We start from the raw sequence: 19,480 nt of genomic DNA on the forward strand, positions 1-19,480 counted from the left end.
GTTTTCATGCCAGGGGTGCTATATTGATGGATGCTTTTTCTGGTGGAATCAAATATGTATGTTTGTGTTGCATAGAGGTCAGCATAGAAAAGGCAAAAGACTGAGTGGAGCATCCAAGAAAAGCCAGAGTATTAGGGGAAGTGGTGTTTTTCTGGTGTTTTTCCAATAAAGAGCTATTAATTTTTTTCATCAAGAGTTTCTAAAATCAGAAGCTGTGGCTATAATATAAGAAATATACTATTAGATCTCTTGGATTTGGGGGAATAAACTTTAGCCACATATAGGAAGAGCAACTCTGCTTGGCTTCAGGAAGGCCCTTTTAAAATTGCTTTCCTTCCAGCCCTGTTAGGAACATATGATGTGTTTTCGTGTATGTTTGATGTTTCCTGCTTTTTCTCTTTCTTTTTTGTTTTAAAAGCTTGGTGCCAAAAAAGGTGGTCTTGGAGCTCAGAAAATGAGTAATACAAGCTTTAATGAGATTGAAAAACATGCTTTAGCAGTAGATAAAATGAAGGAACAAGAGGAGCAAAGCATCAGTAAAAAAGCAGAAAAAGAAGAACCCATGTAAGTGTTTTTTGTTGGGGGGTTTTTCCTTGAAATGTTCTTTGTAAAGTTTTTTCATTATAAAAAAGTGTAGGGCTAGGCTTACTAGATAAGTCCATGCTACTGTAGCCCCACCTCACATACTCATCTTGCACTGGCTGTGAAAACGCAGCAAAGTAGTGCTGCCCGATGTAGGAAAAAAATTTTGATTCAATTCATCACATGCTGACCTGGCTCAAAGCTACCAAGGATCGTGTGCGCACTCCAAATGCAAATACACAATCACAGTAAAGAGCTGGCTATAATTTTAGTTTACAAAATGTATTTTTCTCCTTTCCAGATGCTACATGCAAACTGTTTCTGATGATCTTCTGTAGCACTGAAACTTGATTCGCCCCCTCCCACCCCCAAAAAATACATTGTAGCTAAAAATATTCCCCCAACTCTATCAGAATTCTCAAAATAAATCAATTGAGAAAAAGAAAACCAATGAATGAAAGCCGAGAAGAGCAAGAAGTCAACCCAAAAGATGGCGATCTTGCAGGGAATGTTGGAAAAGTCTTTGCTCCCCTTAACCAAGTGTGTTTTCTCAGAGTGCAGGACCTCTTGCCCCACCGAAGGGATATAGGCTTCGATCATACTGAGAAGTGCAATAACCCGACACCCACAATTGGAAGCCTCCGATGGCTGCTACCGCCGCTGCTGCTCTAAAAGCTCCTATTTAGCCGGTGGGGGAGGACCTTAGTGCACCTTCTGTCAGCAGACAGCACAGGGATCGGGTGACAGGAGTTCGAAGAAACCACAGGACAGCTGCTGATTCATTCATTGGAGCCGACGGATAGACACCAGCAACTCTCTAGTTTCGGCGACTCTGCATACTTCGACCAAACCCCTACCCTACCCCCTCATCCCTTAAAGCAGGAGCGGCAGCGGCGGTGGACAGCCAGCAAGAGGCAGCGTTGCCGCTCCTGCTTTAGAAGACCTGAAGACATGGGGAGGAGGGTTAGTCACCAAATCGAGAGGCTGGTTTCCTTTTAAAAAAAAAAAAATCGATTCGAATTGATTCACCCAAAGTGAATCGGTGAATCAATTTCGAATTGGAAATCAGGCAGCACTTTAGCAAAGCAAACATTACACCAGTCCTTAGAACAGCAGCTCCCACACTTATTAGAAAATCAGAGCAAGCAAGACTGCTATAGATTCTTAATACAGAAATCACACCCAAATACCTCACCTAAGTCACAAACAGAACATGAATAGACCTTAACAAATACATAATAAAGGGCCAATAAAAAGCTGTGTAGATAAAAATTCAATTGGAAACTATAAAATGCCAGGTATGCAGACCAGAAATATATTCTCTTCTCTACTATGCTGGACAAAGACATCAGAAATGCTACACATTCACATTACCAAAATTGAGATAGTTGAATCAATAAACCAAAATTAAAATGTTTGTTTTCCTTTGCTATTGTCTGGATGTTTTAGGTACTAATCCTTTTTGCCTCTCCCCCTCCTCAAAAACATAACAGACTTCCCACCACACGTAGAATAGATCAGAGGGGTTCTGTTGCCCTGACACAACACTTCTTGTTCAGTGCTTACTAGCCATAGTAGTTCTCTGAGGATAAGCAGGTATATTATTCCCATATGTGGATGACATCATCCAATGAATCCAGTAGAGACACTGCCAAGTGCACTGTCACTTTAAATCTTTAGCCATTGCTCATACTGTGCGTGTGTCGGTGCCTTTCCGCCTGACAGCTTGTGGGACCTTCAGTTTATCGTTTTTCAGAGCTGAGAAGCTCTCTCTTAAGTGTTCTCCTGAGCGCATCAAACTTCTTCGGTTTATGGGTGCCTTCCTGAAATTATTTTTTTAATTTTCTGTTAATTCTTTCTTTTCTTCATGTTCCTTTATTTCTATCAAGTTTGGTTCATTTTTTGTCAACTTTTCTGTTTTTGGCCTTTGGGCCACCTTGAGCCCTTTTTTCTCCCTGGAAGCATTAATCATTTGGGGGTTCATTTTAACTCGAGCTCCCTGACCCCTTTGGCTTTTCTTTGGCTGTTTCCCCCTCCTTGTCAAAATCGGTACTAAGCGACTTTAAAAAACGCTCTTGATGCAATAGGACCATTTCAGGCTGTGATCCGCATAACTGGTGCATCCAGTGACTCGGTCCCGAGCATAGTTAAGCCATATTGTCTTTATCTAGTCTGCCTATCTGCCTTCATTTTTTTGTTTCTATATTCCTATGATTAGAGCTACTGGGTTTTTCTGTAAACTACCAAAAATCTCATCCACTTCTGTCCCAGATGCTGGAGTTCATCAGAGCTCTCTTGGACACAACTCAAGGTTGAACCTTTCTTCCGCAGTAGAGAGTCATGTTAACAGGCTTGGTCAGGAAGCAGGAAAGGAGAAGGAGAGAAAAGCAGAAAAGAGAACAGAAGAGGGGAAGAAGGAGCAAGAGAAGGCAGGAGAGAGCAAGGGGCATCGGCAAGGGGTAGCTCCGCCCACCCCTGACATCATCCACCGGAGCTCCCCCTTAAAAGGGGAGGGGCCAATGGCGCTCAGTTAACAGGCTTGGGCAGGCAAGTAGAAGGCAGGAAAGGAGAAGGAGAGAAAAGCAGAGAAGAGAACAGGAGAGGGGAAGAAGGAGCAAGAGAAAGCAGGAGACAGCAAGAGGCATTGGCGAGAGGTAGCTTTGCCCACCCTCCGACATCATCCACCGGAGCTTCCCCTTAAAAGGGGAGGGGCCAATGGCACTCAGCCGTTTGGCGCACGTCGAAGGTGAGCGTCAAATGCGCTCGCCTTAGCGAGAGCCCTTAAGGGATGAGCAAAGAAGAAACACTAAGGAAGGATACGTACACAGGCAAGTACCACAAGGGAAACAGGACAGACAACTAGTAGATAAATAAACAAAGTAGTAGCAGAGGGCAATCACAGCAGACACAGAGGAAACACACAAGCAACAGGGGTAGCAGGTTTAAAATCAAGAAAAGGACTTTTCAGTAACACCAAGGACACTACACAGATTCCTACACAAAGAGAAGCCACTTCAGATGACAGACTGGCAAGCGGACAGTAATGGATGCAGCAGACAGAAGCAGGAAGTTGAGTTATCCAGTTTTCTGCACTATTTGCCATATGTATGACTACCTCCCCTCTGGGAGGCAGTTTTTTTTTTTTTTTTATGTTTTATAAATCTTTATTCATTTTCTTATGTTACAACAAGTGTTCCAAATAAACTCATTAGAAACTTGAATATACACACTTGATTAACTCATATATTAACATCAAATTTAACATTTCTTAGAAAATTAATATTATATAAAGTTATAATATTATGCAAGAAATCTAAATTTATATAATTCTTATTGTATTTAATAATCCCCTACCCCTCCCTCCCTCCTAATCAATTATATATAAAATCAACTTTATTGTGAATTCATTCAGATATTGATATAGTATGTAATAATCAGAAATAAAATCCCATCCCATTCCCCTCTATTCAAATATCTTATCATGGGAAAAATTAATCATTCATTACAGAAATCTGTTAACGGTCCCCAGACTTTTTGAAATTTACTCACATAGCCTTTTTGTGTTGCAATGGTGAGTTCCATTTTGTATATATGGCATACAGAATTCCACCAGAAATTGTAGTTTAACATGTTATGTTTTTTCCAATTATATGTTATTTGCTGTATTGCTATTCCAGTTAAAATAAATAGTAATTTGTTGTTGCTTGTCGATATTTGACTTCTTGCTCTCATAGTTGTGCCAAATAAAATAGTATCATATGGGAGGCAGTTTTATGTATGCACTCGATGCGAGGAACTGGAAGGCCTGAAGAAGCAAATCAGACTCCTGGAGGGCAAAATACTTGAACTAAAAGCACTTCGAGAAGTTGAAGAGGAGGACAGAGAGGCAGAAAACTTAATGACAGAGGAAACAGTTGAAGTCCAGGAGTTAGAGAAATTCATCAAGCAGACATACAGGGAGACTGTGGAAAATCACCAACAGTGGAGCTGCCAAGATACACCTACAGTGAGTGAGGACCACCTGGAGGAAACCACAAGGAAGAAACAGGTGATGCAGCAGCGAGACCTGGAAACATCAGAGGGAACCCACAGGAAGACGAGTCCAGTGCAAGCCAACACTAGGATGAGAGAAGATGGAAGTGCACAGAGGACACAAACCTATGGCTGGAGAGATGGTCATATACTAGGGAGACAGACCTGCGGCTAGAGAGACAAGAGAAGATAGAAAGGACAGCAATCATCATGGGGGACTCCATCATCAGACAAGTCGACAGTCACATAGTGGGAAGAAGACAGGATCGGCTGGTGATCTGCCTAGCAGGAGCCAAGGTGGAAGATATAGTGAACCGCATCGACAGGATCATTGACAGCATGGAAAAGGAAGATACGGTGATGGTGATCCACGTGGGGACAAACAATGTGAGTAACAGGAACTACAACAGGGAAGGACTAAAGGACCAGTTCTGGATGCTAGGAGGGAAGCTGAAGACCAGAAAGCTGAGAGTAACGTTCTCAAAGATCCTGCCGGTACCCAGGGCTGACAAGAAGAGGCAGACGGAGCTGCAAGCAGTCAGCGCATGGATGAGGCGCTAGTGTGAGGAAGAAGGATTCCACTTCGTGTGCAACTGGACGACATTCTGGGGGAAGAACAAGCTATTCAGGGAGTTTGGACTACACCTCAGCAGAGACAGAACGAGGCTACTTGCAAGAAACATCAAGAGAGAAATTGAGAAGTTTTTAAACTAGGAAGAAGGGGAAAACCGACAGTTGACCAAGAGTCGATGGTTCGGGAATCGATATACCCAGAGGATATCATAGAAACACAGAATATGACGGCAGAAAAGGGCCACTGGCCCAACAAGTCTGCCCACTCTAAGGACCCTCCCACCTAAGCACTTCCACGAAGTGAACCCACATGCTTATGCCACTTTTTCTTAAAATCAATCACGTTGCTTGCCTTAATTACTTGAAGTGGAAGATCATTCCAATGATCAACCACCCTTTCAGTGAAGAAATACTTCCTAGTGTTGCTATGAAATCTCCCACCCCTGAGTTTCAATGGATGCCCTCTTGTTGTCGTAGGTCCTGTAAGGAAAAAGATATCTTCTTCTACCTCAATAAGGCCAGTTACATATTTGAACGTCTCTATCATATCTCCCCTCTCTCTGCGTTCCTCGAGAGAGTATAGCTGCAACTTACTTAGATGTTCCTCATATGGGAGATCCCTGAGTCCTGAGACCATCCTGGTGGCCATTCGCTGAACCGACTCCACTCTCAGCACATCCTTTTGATAATGTGGCCTCCAAAATTGAACACAATATTCCAGATGAGGTCTCATCATGGACCGGTACAACGGCATTACAACTTCGGGCTTCCAGCTGACAAAACTTCTTCGGATGCATCCCAGCATTTGCCTAGCCTTGGATGAAGCTTTCTCTACTTGATTGGCAGTCTTCATATCTTCACTAATGATTACTCCTAGGCCGCGTTCTGCAGCAGTTTTTGTTAAGGTCTCACCATTCAGAGTGTAAGTACTGCATGGATTTCTGCTGCCAAGGTGCATAACTTTACATTTTTTGGCATTAAAACTCAGTTGCTAAGTTGCGGACCATTGTTCCAGTAAGAGTAGATCCTGCGTCATACTGTCGGGCATTGTGCTTTTGCCCACTATGTTGCACAGTTTAACGTCGTCAGCAAATAATGCAATTTTGTCTCGAAGTCCGTGAGGCAGGTCCTGTACAAAGATATTAAATAGGATGGGACCCAAGACCGAGCCCTGCGGCACTCCACTGATCACTTCCGATGTTTCGGAGGGAGTACCATTTACCACCACCCTCTGAAGTCTGCCGCTGAGCCAGTCTTTAACCCATGCCATCAATGTTTCCCCTAATCCCAACTAACTCATCTTGTTCAATAACCTACAGTGTGGGACACTGTCAAAAGCCTTACTAAAGTCCAAGTACACGATATCCAGGGACTCTCCCATATCTAGCTTTTTCGTTACCCAGTCAAAGAAACTGATCAGATTACAGGCAGGTGTAGGCCCAGTTCAGTATAGGACACCAGTCCTGTGCGTCCTATACAGAATCTGGGCCAGAGTATTCCAAGCCTCTATGCTGGCAAATAGAATTTTAAACTGGGACCGCTCCTGTTCAATATATTTATCAACGACCTGGAGGCGGGAACAAAATGTGAGGTTATTAAATTTGCGGATGACACTAAACTATACAGCAGGGTCAAAACCATGGAGGACTGCGAAGACCTCCAAAAAGATCTGACAACGCTGGAAGAGTGGGCCAAAAAGTGGCAAATGAGCTTCAACATAGGAAAATGCAAGGTCATGCATGTAGGGAAAAAGAACCCGATGTTCACTTACAAAATGGGGGGATCACCGCTAGGGGTGAGTAACCTTGAAAGAGACCTGGGAGTGATGGTAGACACATCATTGAAGGCGTCAGCACAGTGCGCCACAGCCTCAAGGAAGGCGAACAGAATGTTGGGCATCATTAAGAAGGGTATCATGACCAGGACGAAGGAAGTAATCCTGCCACTGTATCGTGCAATGGTACGCCCGCACCTGGAGTACTGTGTCCAGTACTGGTCGCCTTACCTCAAGAAGGACATGGTGGTACTTGAGAGAGTCCAGAGAAGAGCAATTAAGCTAATAAAGGGTATGGAAGACCTCTCATATACTGACAGACTGAAGAAGTTGGGGCTTTTCTCCCTGGAAAAGCGGAGACTTAGAGGAGACATGATAGAAACCTTCAAGATCATGAAGGGCATAGAAAGAGTGGACAGGGACAGATTTTTCAAATTACGGGGAACCACAAGCACAAGGGGGCACTCAGAGAAATTGAAAGGGGAAAGGTTTAGAACAAACGCCAGGAAGTTCTTTTTCACTCAGAGGGTGGTGGAACGCGCTACCGGAGGATGTGATAAGCAGAAGCACACTACAGGGCTTCAAAGAGGGTCTGGACAGGTACCTGGAGGACAAAGGGATTGAGGGGTACAGATAGGAGTAGAGGTAGGTAATAGGGATAGAATTAGAGGATTAGAGGCAGTTACAAAATTAGTCATGGACACTGTTCAGGCAATTAGGCCTGATGGGCCGCCGCGGGAGCGGACCGCTGGGCAGGATGGACCTCTGGTCTGACTCAGCGGAGGCAACTTCTTATGTTCTTACTATTTTTACATGACATTTTATATGAAATCCCTCATTCCAAAGATGTCTCTTTATGACCATAGAAACATGACGGCAGATAAAGGCCAAATGGCCCATCTAGTCTGCCCATTCACAGTAACCATTATCTCTTTCTCTCTGTGAGAGATCCCACATGCTTATCCCAGGACCTCTTGAATTCAGACACAGTCTCTGTTTCCACCACCTTTTCCGGGAGACTGTTCCACACATCTACCTTTTCGTAAAATGTATTTTCTCAGATTACTCTGGAGCCTATCACCTCTTAACTTCATCTTATGCCCTCTCATTGCAGAGTTTCCTTTCAAATGAAAGAGACTTGACTCATGCACATTTATATTATGTAGGTATTTAAACGACTCTATCTTATCTCCCCTCTCCCGCCTTTCCTCCAAAGTATACAGATTGAGATCTTTAAGTCTGTCCCCATATATCTTATCACGAAGACCACACACCATTTAAGTAAACTTCCTTTAGACTGACTCATCCTTTTTATATCTTTTTGAAGGTGCGGCCTCCAGAATTGTACACAATATTCTAAATGAGGTCTCACCAGAGTCTTATACAGAGGCATCAGTACTTCCTTTTTCCTACTCGCCATACATCTCCCTATGCAACCTATCATCCTAACTTTCGCTATCACCTTTTCAACCTATATTCTATTGGTGCATCTCCCTTCTTACCAAAATCTAATGAATGATCTCATAGAGACCAGAAAGTACATGGTGCACTCTACATTTCTCAGTTTTGATAGTACCTCTCATACCTCTGCAGTCTCAATTGCCATGCGAAGAAAGACCTTTGGCCAAGAAAAATTAGAGGCATTAGAGATGGCAAGACACCCCAATAACTTCAGTGGAGATAAAGGGCTCTCCGTAAACAAAGCATGGAAATCGCTCAACCAAAAGAAATTTAGTGCAAAAGGGAATGGGACTGAGGACAAACACCTTCTCCGTCAATCTAAGTTTCTCCTCCCCTTTGTTCTGCACCCTCCTTTTATTATTATATTTGGTGGATTTTGTCCCTTTATTTGGAATTTCTTGTGCTCAGAGTGATTATTCAGCTCTGCCTGTGTGGAAAACACACAGACTTTGGAGAGGGTGGTGGATGCCTGGAATGTACTCCCAAGAGAGGTGGTGGAGACGAAAACGGTGACGGAGTTCAAAAAAGCGTGGGATGAACATAGAGGATCTAGAATCAGAAAATAATAGTAAATAGTAAATATTGAAGAACTAAGGCCAGCACTTGGCAGACCTGCATGGTCTGTGGCTGTATATGGCAGTTTGGTTGCGGTTGGGCTGGGATGGTGTAGATGGACTTGAGTGAGCTTTGATGGAGACTTCATTAGTTGGAACTTAAGAACAGTACTGGGCAGAGCTTTGGATTCTTGCCCAGAAATAGCTAAGAAAATAAACTAACAACAAATTTTTAGATTGAATCAGGTTTGGCTGACTGGATGGACTATTTGGGTCTTTTTCTGCCATCATCTACTATGTTATGTTACTCTGTAGCTGACAGGCCAATTCCTGGTGGTACCCATCAGCCAGCCTGCATTTGCTTCTAAGAAGTTCAGGTCATCCCCGCTTCTCCTACTGCTGGATGAAGTTCAGTACAGGCTGTTGGGCATACCTAGGAGACTTGGTGGTGTTTCGTAGGGTGCTGGCTGCGTTCTGTGACTCCACCCATTCCTGAACATGTCTGTCAGTCTCAGTCAGGCATGGAGGTGCAGTCAGGCATGGAGTCTGACTGGCAGCCCGAAAATTAGCATCATGGAGGCATTCCAAGCATGAGGCAGTGGTTCTCTGATTCCAGCTATTGTAAGAGAGCTATGGCAGGCTGCAGCACATTTCCAGCATTTCAGCACAGGTCACAGTGAGTAAAGGCTAGTGGGCTCAAACTCGAACCATTTGCAGGGCCATATTTTGGATTTGTAGCTACTTGGAGGGCCTCAGAAAAAATAGTCTTATTAAAGAAATAACAATTTTGCTTGAGGTAAAACTCTTTATAGTTTATAAATCTTTCCTTTTGGCTAAGTCTGAATAATAATATTGTAATTTATAGCTAAAGAGACATAAGATCAAGAAACTGTTTTGTTTTTCTTTTATGATTATGCTAAACATACCAAAGGCCTCAAAATAGTACCTGGCGGGCCGCATGTGGCCCCCGGCTGCAAGTTTGAGACCACTGGTAACGGTTGTCATAGCCTGTGAGGTGAATTCGGGGAGGAGGGGGGAGGGTCTTAATTTCATAGTTTTAATTTCATAGTTTTAATTTCATAGTGTGCCACAGGGTCGGTGCTGGGGCCGTTACTCTTTAACATATTTATCAATGACCTGGAAAAGGAGGCAAAGTGCGAGGTTATAAAATTTGCAGACGATACCAAACTGTGCGGCAGAGTTAGGACCAGGGAGGAGTGTGAGGACCTACAAAGAGACCTGGACAAGCTGGAAGACTGGGCAAACAAATGGCAAATGCGCTTTAACGTGGACAAATGCAAGGTCATGCATATAGGGAAAAAGAACCCGTTGTTCAACTACAAATTGGGGGGGGGGTATTGTTGGGAGACAGCAGACGTGAGAGAGACTTGGGTGTGCTGGTGGATGCATCACTGAAGCCATCTGCACAGTGCGCAGCAGCCTCGAAAAAAGCCAACAGGATGCTTGGCATCATAAAGAAGGGCATAACAACCAGAACACGGGAAGTCATCATGCCATTGTATCGAGCGATGGTGCGTCCACATCTGGAATACTGCGTACAGTATTGGTCGCCGCACCTCAAGAAGGACATGGCGGTATTTGAGAGAGTCCAAAGGAGAGCAACGAAAATGGTAAAAGGGCTGGAACACTGCCCATATGACGAGAGGTTGGATAGGCTGGGGCTCTTCTCTCTGGAGAAAAGGAGGCTCAGGGGAGATATGATAGAGACCTTCAAGATCATGAGGGGCATAGAGAGGGTGAATAGGGACAGATTCTTCAGACTGAAGGGGACAGCAAATACGAGGGGGCATTCGGAGAAACTGAAGGGAGATAGGTTCAAAACAAACGCAAGGAAGTTTTTTTTCACCCAAAGGGTCGTGGACACTTGGAATGCGCTACCGGAGGAAGTGATCAGGCAGAGTACGGTACAGGGATTCAAACAGGGATTGGACGGATTCCTGAAGGATAAAGGGATCATGGGATACTGAGGGAGGAGGTGGGATGTAACACAAGTATAGAAAGCTAACCAGGTAATGAGTATAGAAACCAAACCAGGTCGTGCATGTGCAAGACCAGAGGGTTAGGACTTCGATAGGAAGACAGGACTTAAATGAGAAACCAAGGTGGCAAGGGAGCCCCTTCTGGTGATACAGACAGGTCGTGACCTGTTTGGGCCGCCGCGGGAGCGGACTACTGGGCAGGATGGACCTATGGTCTGACCCGGCGGAGGCACTGCTTATGTTCTTATGAAGGTTTCTGCATGTCCCCCTGTGTTCCCCCACCTGAAAAATCCTAAAATCACCATTTTTAATGTTTGCTATATATGAAAAATATTGCAATTTTGGTGCAAATTTCTTAGATTTTTATCAGTCTTTTTTTCAACCGCTCCCTACTTTTCCAAAACTGCGATTTTTGCCTCCAAACTTCTTGGGATGGAGTCTTTGGACTCTCCTAGTGTGAATTCTTGCCAGGATTTGGCAAATTGTGAGCATTTTTGTGCCATAGCAGTGCAAGGCTTAGCCTCTCCCCTGATTAAGCAGGTGATTAAACATTCAGCTGGCCCAGCGAGATGGCTTATTTTGTTTTCAGGACTCATCATGGCTGATGGTTCCATGTGCAAGGCTGCGGACCCTCCGCAGTCTCATAACAGCATTTTTCTGTCATCTCGGGGTGCGCCCCAGGAGCTGGAGGCCTTCACAGACTTTATGGCATATTTGCAGAATGCATTTCGCAGCAGGCGTTTTTCCTCTGCGCAGTCCCACTCCGCTTCTGCTGTCTCCTAAACGGCATTTCTGCTGTCTCCTAAATGGCATTGTTTCTATGGGCATGTCTTTCTCTCAGTCTGACACTGTATCAGCGCTCCTTGATCGTGATCTGGGTGATCCTTCAGATGATGACTAGCTTGCTGGTCCTTTCGGCTCCAGCACAGTGCTTCTGGGCACAGTAGTTCAGGGACTGTATGCTGGTCCTCAAAGTCCTTGGGAGCGGCTTTGTCAGATCTTATGTCTGAGTCTCTGAAGGAGTTAAATTTGGGCTCTGATCAGGCTTTGTGCACTTTTTCCTCCTGGCTTTGTGGAGTGCTCTCCCAGTCTTCTGCCTTTCTCTGGCACTTTTTTAATCTCAGAGCAGTATGTCTCTTTGAAAAGAGCTCTTAAAATAGTGTGGACAATGTCTCACTTTTATCCGCTAGCGCAGGAGTGCCAACAGCTTCTGGGTCAGTCTAGGGTGGATTTTTTTAGTTGCGCAGGTGACTACACGTACCTCTTTTCCCAGGGCAGGTGGTGTGGTTCTTACGGATATGCAGGACCGCCGGGTGGATGTTGTCCTCTGGAGGCTTTTGATGCAGCTGCTTTAGGCATTATAGCTGCTAAGGCAGCCTCCTTTGTCACTTGCACCTATTTGTCTTGGCTGAGCTGCTCTGGAGACTGTACAAATGAAAAAGTCACTACATCACAATTACAATAATGTTACTGTGTTACTCATTCGACATTCAATAGAACTCTGCTCAGAGACATGAAGGCAATTTGTTCCGCCTCACCACCCAATCATTGCAGTGTTCAAAAAATATATGTATATAACCTTACTTTGACTGGTATATTGCTAGCTATTACAGCTATGCTGAGCTTTTCATCCAAGTAACAAATATTTGAAAAGTGATTTGAAAAACTCAACTTTAGAATGTGGCTGGTTCCGACGTGCCACGTTTCGACCCTGCGTCAGGGAACCGGCAGCAAGAATAGTTACAATGGAGGTGAAAGCTCATGAAAAAACCGCGAATACGCTGAATTTTGCTGTATTTTAAAGTGCTGTATCTCTAAAAGTATACGCAGACGCCAGCACACCAGATGGGTGGGTGGTGATGCGGAACAAATTGCCTTCATGTCTCTGAGCAGAGTTCTATTGAATGTCGAATGAGTAACACAGTAACATTATTGTAATTGTGATGTAGTGACTTTTTCATTTGTGCAATAACATTTTAGTCACTCTATTTTAAGTTTATTATGCTTAAAGTGTCTGCCCCTTTTCAATATATTTTGCTCTGGAGACTGTGGCTGTGGAACTTCCTCCTCAGCTTTTTTCGGTTTCTTATGTGAGTACTGGTAAAGGTGCCGGCGTAATCTGTTTTTGCTTGCTGGATGCTCTGGATCTGACAATGAATTGCTCATTCCACTTACAAGGCAACTTTAGCTAAACTTTCCTTTAAGGAGCAGTTTTTGTTTGGCAAGGGACTGGATGACCTGGTGAATTCTGTGGTATACCGTTGCCCCAGAATCTTTAGTGGTTCTAGTCATTTTAATTTTTCGTGGTTCCGTGCAATTTTCCCAGACCTTTCGGTAGCAGTTCTCCCACTGCAGGCGTATCCATCCATCTGCCTCCAATTTCACACACAAAGGCACAATGACGCCAAGCCAAAGTATGCCCCTCTACAAATAGAAGGCAGATTCTCAATTTCCTGGCGGCCTGAACTCACCTTTCGTCCAACCAATTGGTCTTGGACATTTTTCAGTCAGGCTTCAACTTGGACTTGCCTGGCTTCTGATGGATTGGTTTGTGGACTCTCCCGCAGGTCGACCTGCTACAGTACTCAAGGTGTAAGCCGCTTGCTGGATATTCCAGCTATAGAACAAGGGCCATCCGATCTCTCGGGCTCAGGCAGCTACTCCATATTCTTCATCATGCCTAAAAAGGCTCAGACAATTAGGGGACTGTTTTGGATCTCCAGCACATAAATGCTGGCCTTATGGTTCCACACTTTCGCATGGAGTCCTTGTGGTGGCCCCGGGAGAGTTCCTCACCTCTCTGGATCTCATGGAAGCTTACATGCCAATATTTCCAGTCACACTGTGCATGTCTCTAAACTTCAAGCTTTTTGTCGGTGTCTGGTCTTTCCTTGTGCAGTTCCTTCTTTCCTACCAAAGCTGATTTTGGCTTTCCATGTTATTCAGGAGGTATGTTTGCCTGTTTTTCAGCCTACTGGTTCCAGGATACAAGATCGCCTTTTAAAGAAACTTGATGTTCGCAGAGTGCTTCTTCGCTACATGGAGGTCACTAACAACTTTCGTTTCCCTGACCATTTGTTTGTGCTGCCTCATTCTATTAAGTGGGATCCATAGGGCCATTTTGTTAGCCTATATTCTGTCTAAGATTCAGTCTCCCATCTCCTTTAAGGCACATTCTTCTAGGACTATGGCTTCTTCGTGGGCCAAAGTTAGTGCACTCTCCTGTGAGGAAACCTGCATGGCATCAACGTGGTCCTTTTTGCACACATTTGTCAAGTATTACAGAGTGGATGTGGCAGCAAGACAAGACTTTGCCTTTGGGTCCTTGGTTTTTCGGGTTTGCGCAGTTAGCCCGCCCTGGCATTTAGGGACTGCTTTGATACATCCCACTTGTCTAGAATGTCTCCCCTATTGCACTAGAAAAAGAGATTATGTACTTGCCCTGGTAAACTCTTTTCCAGTAGATAGGTGAGACATTGTAGACTCCTACCCTGTCCTTCCTGCACCTGCCTATTGTCCGTTCATACTTCTCCAAGTTAATTCTTAGGTGTTAGTTAGCCCTTGGGCTGGGAAGACTCTGTATATACAGTCATGTGAAAAAATTAGGACACCTCATGAAATATTCAGTTCTTTCTTAAGAAATGTTCACATATCAATGTCAAATCTTTTTTTTATTTATCTCTGGAAAAGAAAGTGATGTAATTGCATGTAAACAAAAAAAATTTTCCTTGATTTACTCATGAAATAAAAGATATCCACAAAAATGTGTATTCTAACTGAGGAATAAATTAAGATTGCCCAGTATCATTCTCTTAAGCATGTGTAAATTGTGTGGCCTTGCTGACTTTCATTGTGATTGCAACATTCTTTCTCTTTGATCTTTATACATCTTATACTTAATTTAACACCCAGGCCCCCTCTCATTTCTTACCATCGAGACTGGTGATATTCCAAAATTCTTCAAAATCCATCAAGTATCAGTCTGGCTTAATCTTTGCTGCTACTTGTAACCATGGTTGCCCTGTGCACAATGGTATAGTAAAAAAAAAAAAAAAAAAGGGGGGGGGGAGCGATCAGCCCCGGGTGCCATCATAGTAGAAGCGCCAACACTCATCCTCCTCTCTGCCCCCTCCTGCTCATTCCCTGACCTCGCAACAGTTCCCTTCCCCAATACCTCTTTAACATTCACGGCGTGAGCAGCAACCCCAACCTGCTGCTTGTGCCAGTGTTGGCTCTTCCTCTGATGTCACTTGCTGCTCACATCACAAACATTAGAGGGATAGGGGAAGGGGTGCATGGCGGGAGGAGGGGCAGAAAAGGAACAGGTGGGGCAGAGAAGAGGGCATGGGAGGTGCGCCACCCCCTCTAGTGCTTCTCACCCTCGCTGCACCACTGCCTGTGCAGATTGACCCAGCCTTCTAATGCAACTGTAGTGTTCAAGTAAAGAGTATAGTATAAGATTGTAGGTTCATGTTTACCGTATTTTCACTCATATACCGCGCACCCGTGTAAAACGCACACATGGGTATAGCGCGCTGGAAACTGTAATTTATGTAAATAAATTTTTATATACCGCGCACACCCCTATACCGCGCATGCCGCCCCGACTCTCCCGTCACTGCCCGACTCTCCTATCGCCCGCCCCGACTCTCCTCTGGCCAGCCCGACTCTCCTTTAGCCCGCCCCGACTCTCCTCTCCCCCTTGAACTCCTGTCCCCCCTTGAAGTCCTGTCCACACCCTGAAAGCCTGATGCCCCCCCGACGTCTGATTCACCCCCCTCCCCCGCAGGACCGCTCACACCCCCACCCCGAAGGACCGCTCGCACTCGAACCCGCACCCCCACCCCGAAGGACCGCTCGCACCCCCACAGCCTCCCCCCCCATCATGTAGCAGCTGCCTACCGTCGTCCTGCTGCTTCCTCTGCCGGCGGTCCTGCCCCTTCTCTTAGCCCTGCGTCTACGCTGCTTCCTCTTCCGGCGGTCCCGCCCTTTCTCTGATGTCAGAGAAAGGGCGGGACCGCCAGAAGAGGAAGCAGCATAGACGCAGGGCTAAGAGAAGGGGCAGGACTGCCGGCAGAGGAAGCAGCAGGACGACGGTAGGCAGCTTCTACATGATGGGTGGAGGTGGGGAGGCTGTGGGGGTGCGAGCGGTCCTTCGGGGTGGGGGTGCGGGTGCGTGTTCGAGCGCGAGCGGTCCTTCGGGGTGGGGGTGCGAGCGGTCCTGCGGGGTGAATCGGACGTCGGGGGGGAGGGGAACTATGTAAAAAAACAAAAAAGGGGATAACGCGCTCACGAATATATTGCGCATGGTTATACTCGGTTTGTAAAAATCGTGTATAACGCGCGCGTTATATGCGTGAAAATACGGTAATCAGTGCTTGGGAAGAATTATCAGTTCATTGATTAGAACAGAAAAGTAAAAATTGATTTGTAGATGTAATCATTTTCAATATGTGCGACTTTTTTTTTAGTGTAACATCTTTACGGCTGGCATACAAGGATTTAGAAATACAAATGAAAAAAGACGAAGAAAAATTGAAAAATATGAGCACTAAAAAGAAAGCTGAAGCTGAGAGACTTGGGATGGGATTTGGCAGTAGAAGGTATGTACAGACATAGGCAAATTTTACTTTTTTTTATTCCTAAGATTTTTCTTTAACTTTTTTTCCCTAGCAACAGCAGCAGATGAATCCAGAGACCAGTGGGATAGCTCACATCTACCAGCAGGTGGAGATAGAGAAACTGATTAACAGGTGTATTTATTGGCTGGCACTCCTCCTGTCTCATCAGTATGCTCTATCTCCCAGCAGGGGAAAGTCGCTATTCCAGTTGCTCCTGGATTCTGATGATGGCTGGAAATTCCATTTCTCCTGTTGAGATTTTTCTCTTCAGTGAGCTTACAATTGATTCTATTTCTCCTGTTGAGATTCTTTCTCTTCAGTGAGACAGTGGTGTCCGGCTGAGCGGTGCCGGCTTTAGAGGTTATACTTGGGCCCCCCCTTGTCCCTGCCTCACCCTCCCTCCTCTGATAGAGGATTTATCTGGGTCTCTAGTTTTTTCTTTCCCTAAAAAAAAAAAAAAAATAGAGACTGCAGTTGCTATCCACGATTGGGTACTCTTAGTAGTACTCACCCTGTTCCTACCGGAGTCTTACAGCCTTGTAAGCTGGGTTGTGAGTATGCCTTTTGTTACTTTGCATTTGCAAGTTATATTTTGTTGGTTGTTGGTGGTGTTTGGTGCTTCGGGGAACAGTCGCGTGGTTAGCCGGTTGTTGGCTCTTTCTCAGCTAGCTGCTTCGGCGGGCCCAGGGAGTGGGAGTTAGAAGGGGTTCCTGCATAGCTCCTTTCTCGCCGCTGCCTTCTCATTTTCAGTGTTTTCCGCTGGCTGATGATGACTTGGATTGGCCATCTCGAGCTCGCCTTCCGGGCACAGTATGTGTAGAATCCCTAGATTGACGGCGCCTTCCTTCCTATGCGGATCTGATGAGTCTTTCGACAGCTGGACTCGGAAGTTTCATGGCTTCTCCGGCCTTACCCGCCTAGGATCCGATCCACGTGGATATTTGTTCTACTTTAGTATTTCAACCTAGTTTTTTGGTCACTCTTGGCTGACGTGTACGGGTTATGTGAAGATGGTTGTTTCTTCTCTTATCCAGAGGCTATGGGCATCTCCTGTGTCTTCTGCTTCCGGTTGGAGGGTTTTCCGTTATTGGGCGCTTCTTCAAGTTTGAACCACTCCAAATTTCCTTTTTGGCACTAGTGTATTGCTGGGGACTTAGCGTTCACTTCCCTTCAGCTTCTTGTGTTATTCTTGGCTTGTTACAGGGACTAGGTATATGGCCCTTCGCTGACTTCTCAGTTTCCTGTAGTTCAGTTCCTGAACAAAGTGCGGTATATTCGTGCGCCTCTTAGAAAGCCCGGTTTGGAGTACAATCTTCACGTTCTTCTTCTACGCTTACCGATGGCTTCATTTTAGCCTAGTCCTTTGGGACTCTAAAGAGCTGGGCCGTTCACCATGGGATTCCTTGTGGCCATGGCTTCAGCTCGGCAGTTGCGATGTTGCAGGCCTTGTTCAACGGGGATGCCTATTTCTTATTTCCATCTTATGGGGTATCAGTTCAGATGGTACCACTTTTTCTTTCTAGGGAGGTGTCATCCTTTCTTTTACGTCATGCTCGCTCTTCCTTCTTTTGTCCTGGGAGTGCTTTTATTCACTGCATTTTTTGAGACGTATGTAGCGTTCTCCTTTTTGTATTCTTCAAGGGACGCCTCAAGCGTATGGCGGCGTCCGATGCCTACCTCACTCAATGGGTCCAGAAGGACATTCTTTATGCTTGCCTGCTGGCAGGGGAGCGGGTGGCGTTGGAACTTCATGAACATTCCGCTGGAACAATGGCTGCTTCTTGGGCTCGGCCCAGAGGTGATTTCCTTGGAGGATATTTGTCTCGCGGCTTACTAGTCTTCCGAGAGTGCCTTCTCTCCGCGTTTCTGCATGGATGTGCGAGCACATACAATATGGGCTTTTTGGTGCTTCGATTGTTGCGGAGGAGGTATTTGCTTCCCACCCAGGTTTAGGATTGCTTTGCTACATCCCATTGGTCTCTGGATTCATCTGCTGCTGTTGCTAGGGAAGGTAAAATTATGTCTTACCTGTTAATTTTCTTTCCCTTAGACGCAGCAGATGAATCCAGAGCCCCACCCTTTCTGATATTTGGTGGTCGGTTTCTGCGTGTGCGACTTTTAGTAATTGGTTGTTGTTAATGGTTGTATTCTGTATCGGTGCTGTTTCCGATGTATTCTGGGAAAGAAGTTTTTTACATGCTATACCTATTGATGGTCAAATGTGCTTGGGCATGGAGCTATACTGATGAGACAGGAGGAGTGCCAGCCAATAAATACACCTGTTAATCAGTTTCTCTATCTCCACCTGCTGGTAGATGTGAGCTATCCCATTGGTCTCTGGATTCATCTGCTGCGTCTAAGGGAAAGAAAATTAACAGGTAAGACATAATTTTACCATTTTGTATGCTCTCATCTTACAGCATGCATTATTGTATTGCATCTCTCAATTTCCAACACAAATTTATATTTTTATAATTGAACTAGTCTTATAGCCCATTACATTAACTGGTGCTAGAATATATGTGTGTGTGTCTGTCTGTATTTCTTTATCTCTCTCTCTCTCTCTCTCTCTCCTTAGCCGCTTTCTGTCTTTCTTTTTTTCTGTTCTAACAAATTGTCCGATTTGACTTGCACTGTAACCCAGTGGCAATCTGTTCTTTCTTGGGCATTTCCTCACCCACTTTAATCTGCCAGCCCTGAGTCCCTGTGTAGAACATCACCTTAAATTGGCAGCACCATCATCACACAACTCTCCTTATCCCAATCAGCCAATCCGAGGCTCGCCCTATACGTCGCTGCAGCCAATTGGAGAACGGGGTAAATAGCAATTCCCCTCGCGCGTCTCGATTCCTTTGTATTCATCTGGGCGATGCCAGCCGGAGA

The 19,480-nt window shown here is 45.1% G+C and overlaps 1 protein-coding gene across 3 annotated transcripts in view; it reads left to right on the forward strand.

Moving 5' to 3' along the window:
* Positions 1-19,480, forward strand: part of ARFGAP3 (ADP ribosylation factor GTPase activating protein 3) — a 325,192-nt gene that overhangs the window by 173,384 nt on the left and 132,328 nt on the right. For all 3 annotated transcript variants that reach the window (XM_033953138.1, XM_033953136.1, XM_033953137.1), the window contains 2 exons: positions 419-564; positions 16,448-16,579. In XM_033953138.1, coding sequence (XP_033809029.1) covers positions 419-564; positions 16,448-16,579 — 278 coding nt within the window. The remainder of the gene's footprint in view (positions 1-418; positions 565-16,447; positions 16,580-19,480) is intronic.

The sequence above is a fragment of the Geotrypetes seraphini genome, chromosome 7 (assembly GCF_902459505.1).
Source record: "Geotrypetes seraphini chromosome 7, aGeoSer1.1, whole genome shotgun sequence".
Lineage (NCBI taxonomy): Eukaryota > Metazoa > Chordata > Amphibia > Gymnophiona > Dermophiidae > Geotrypetes > Geotrypetes seraphini.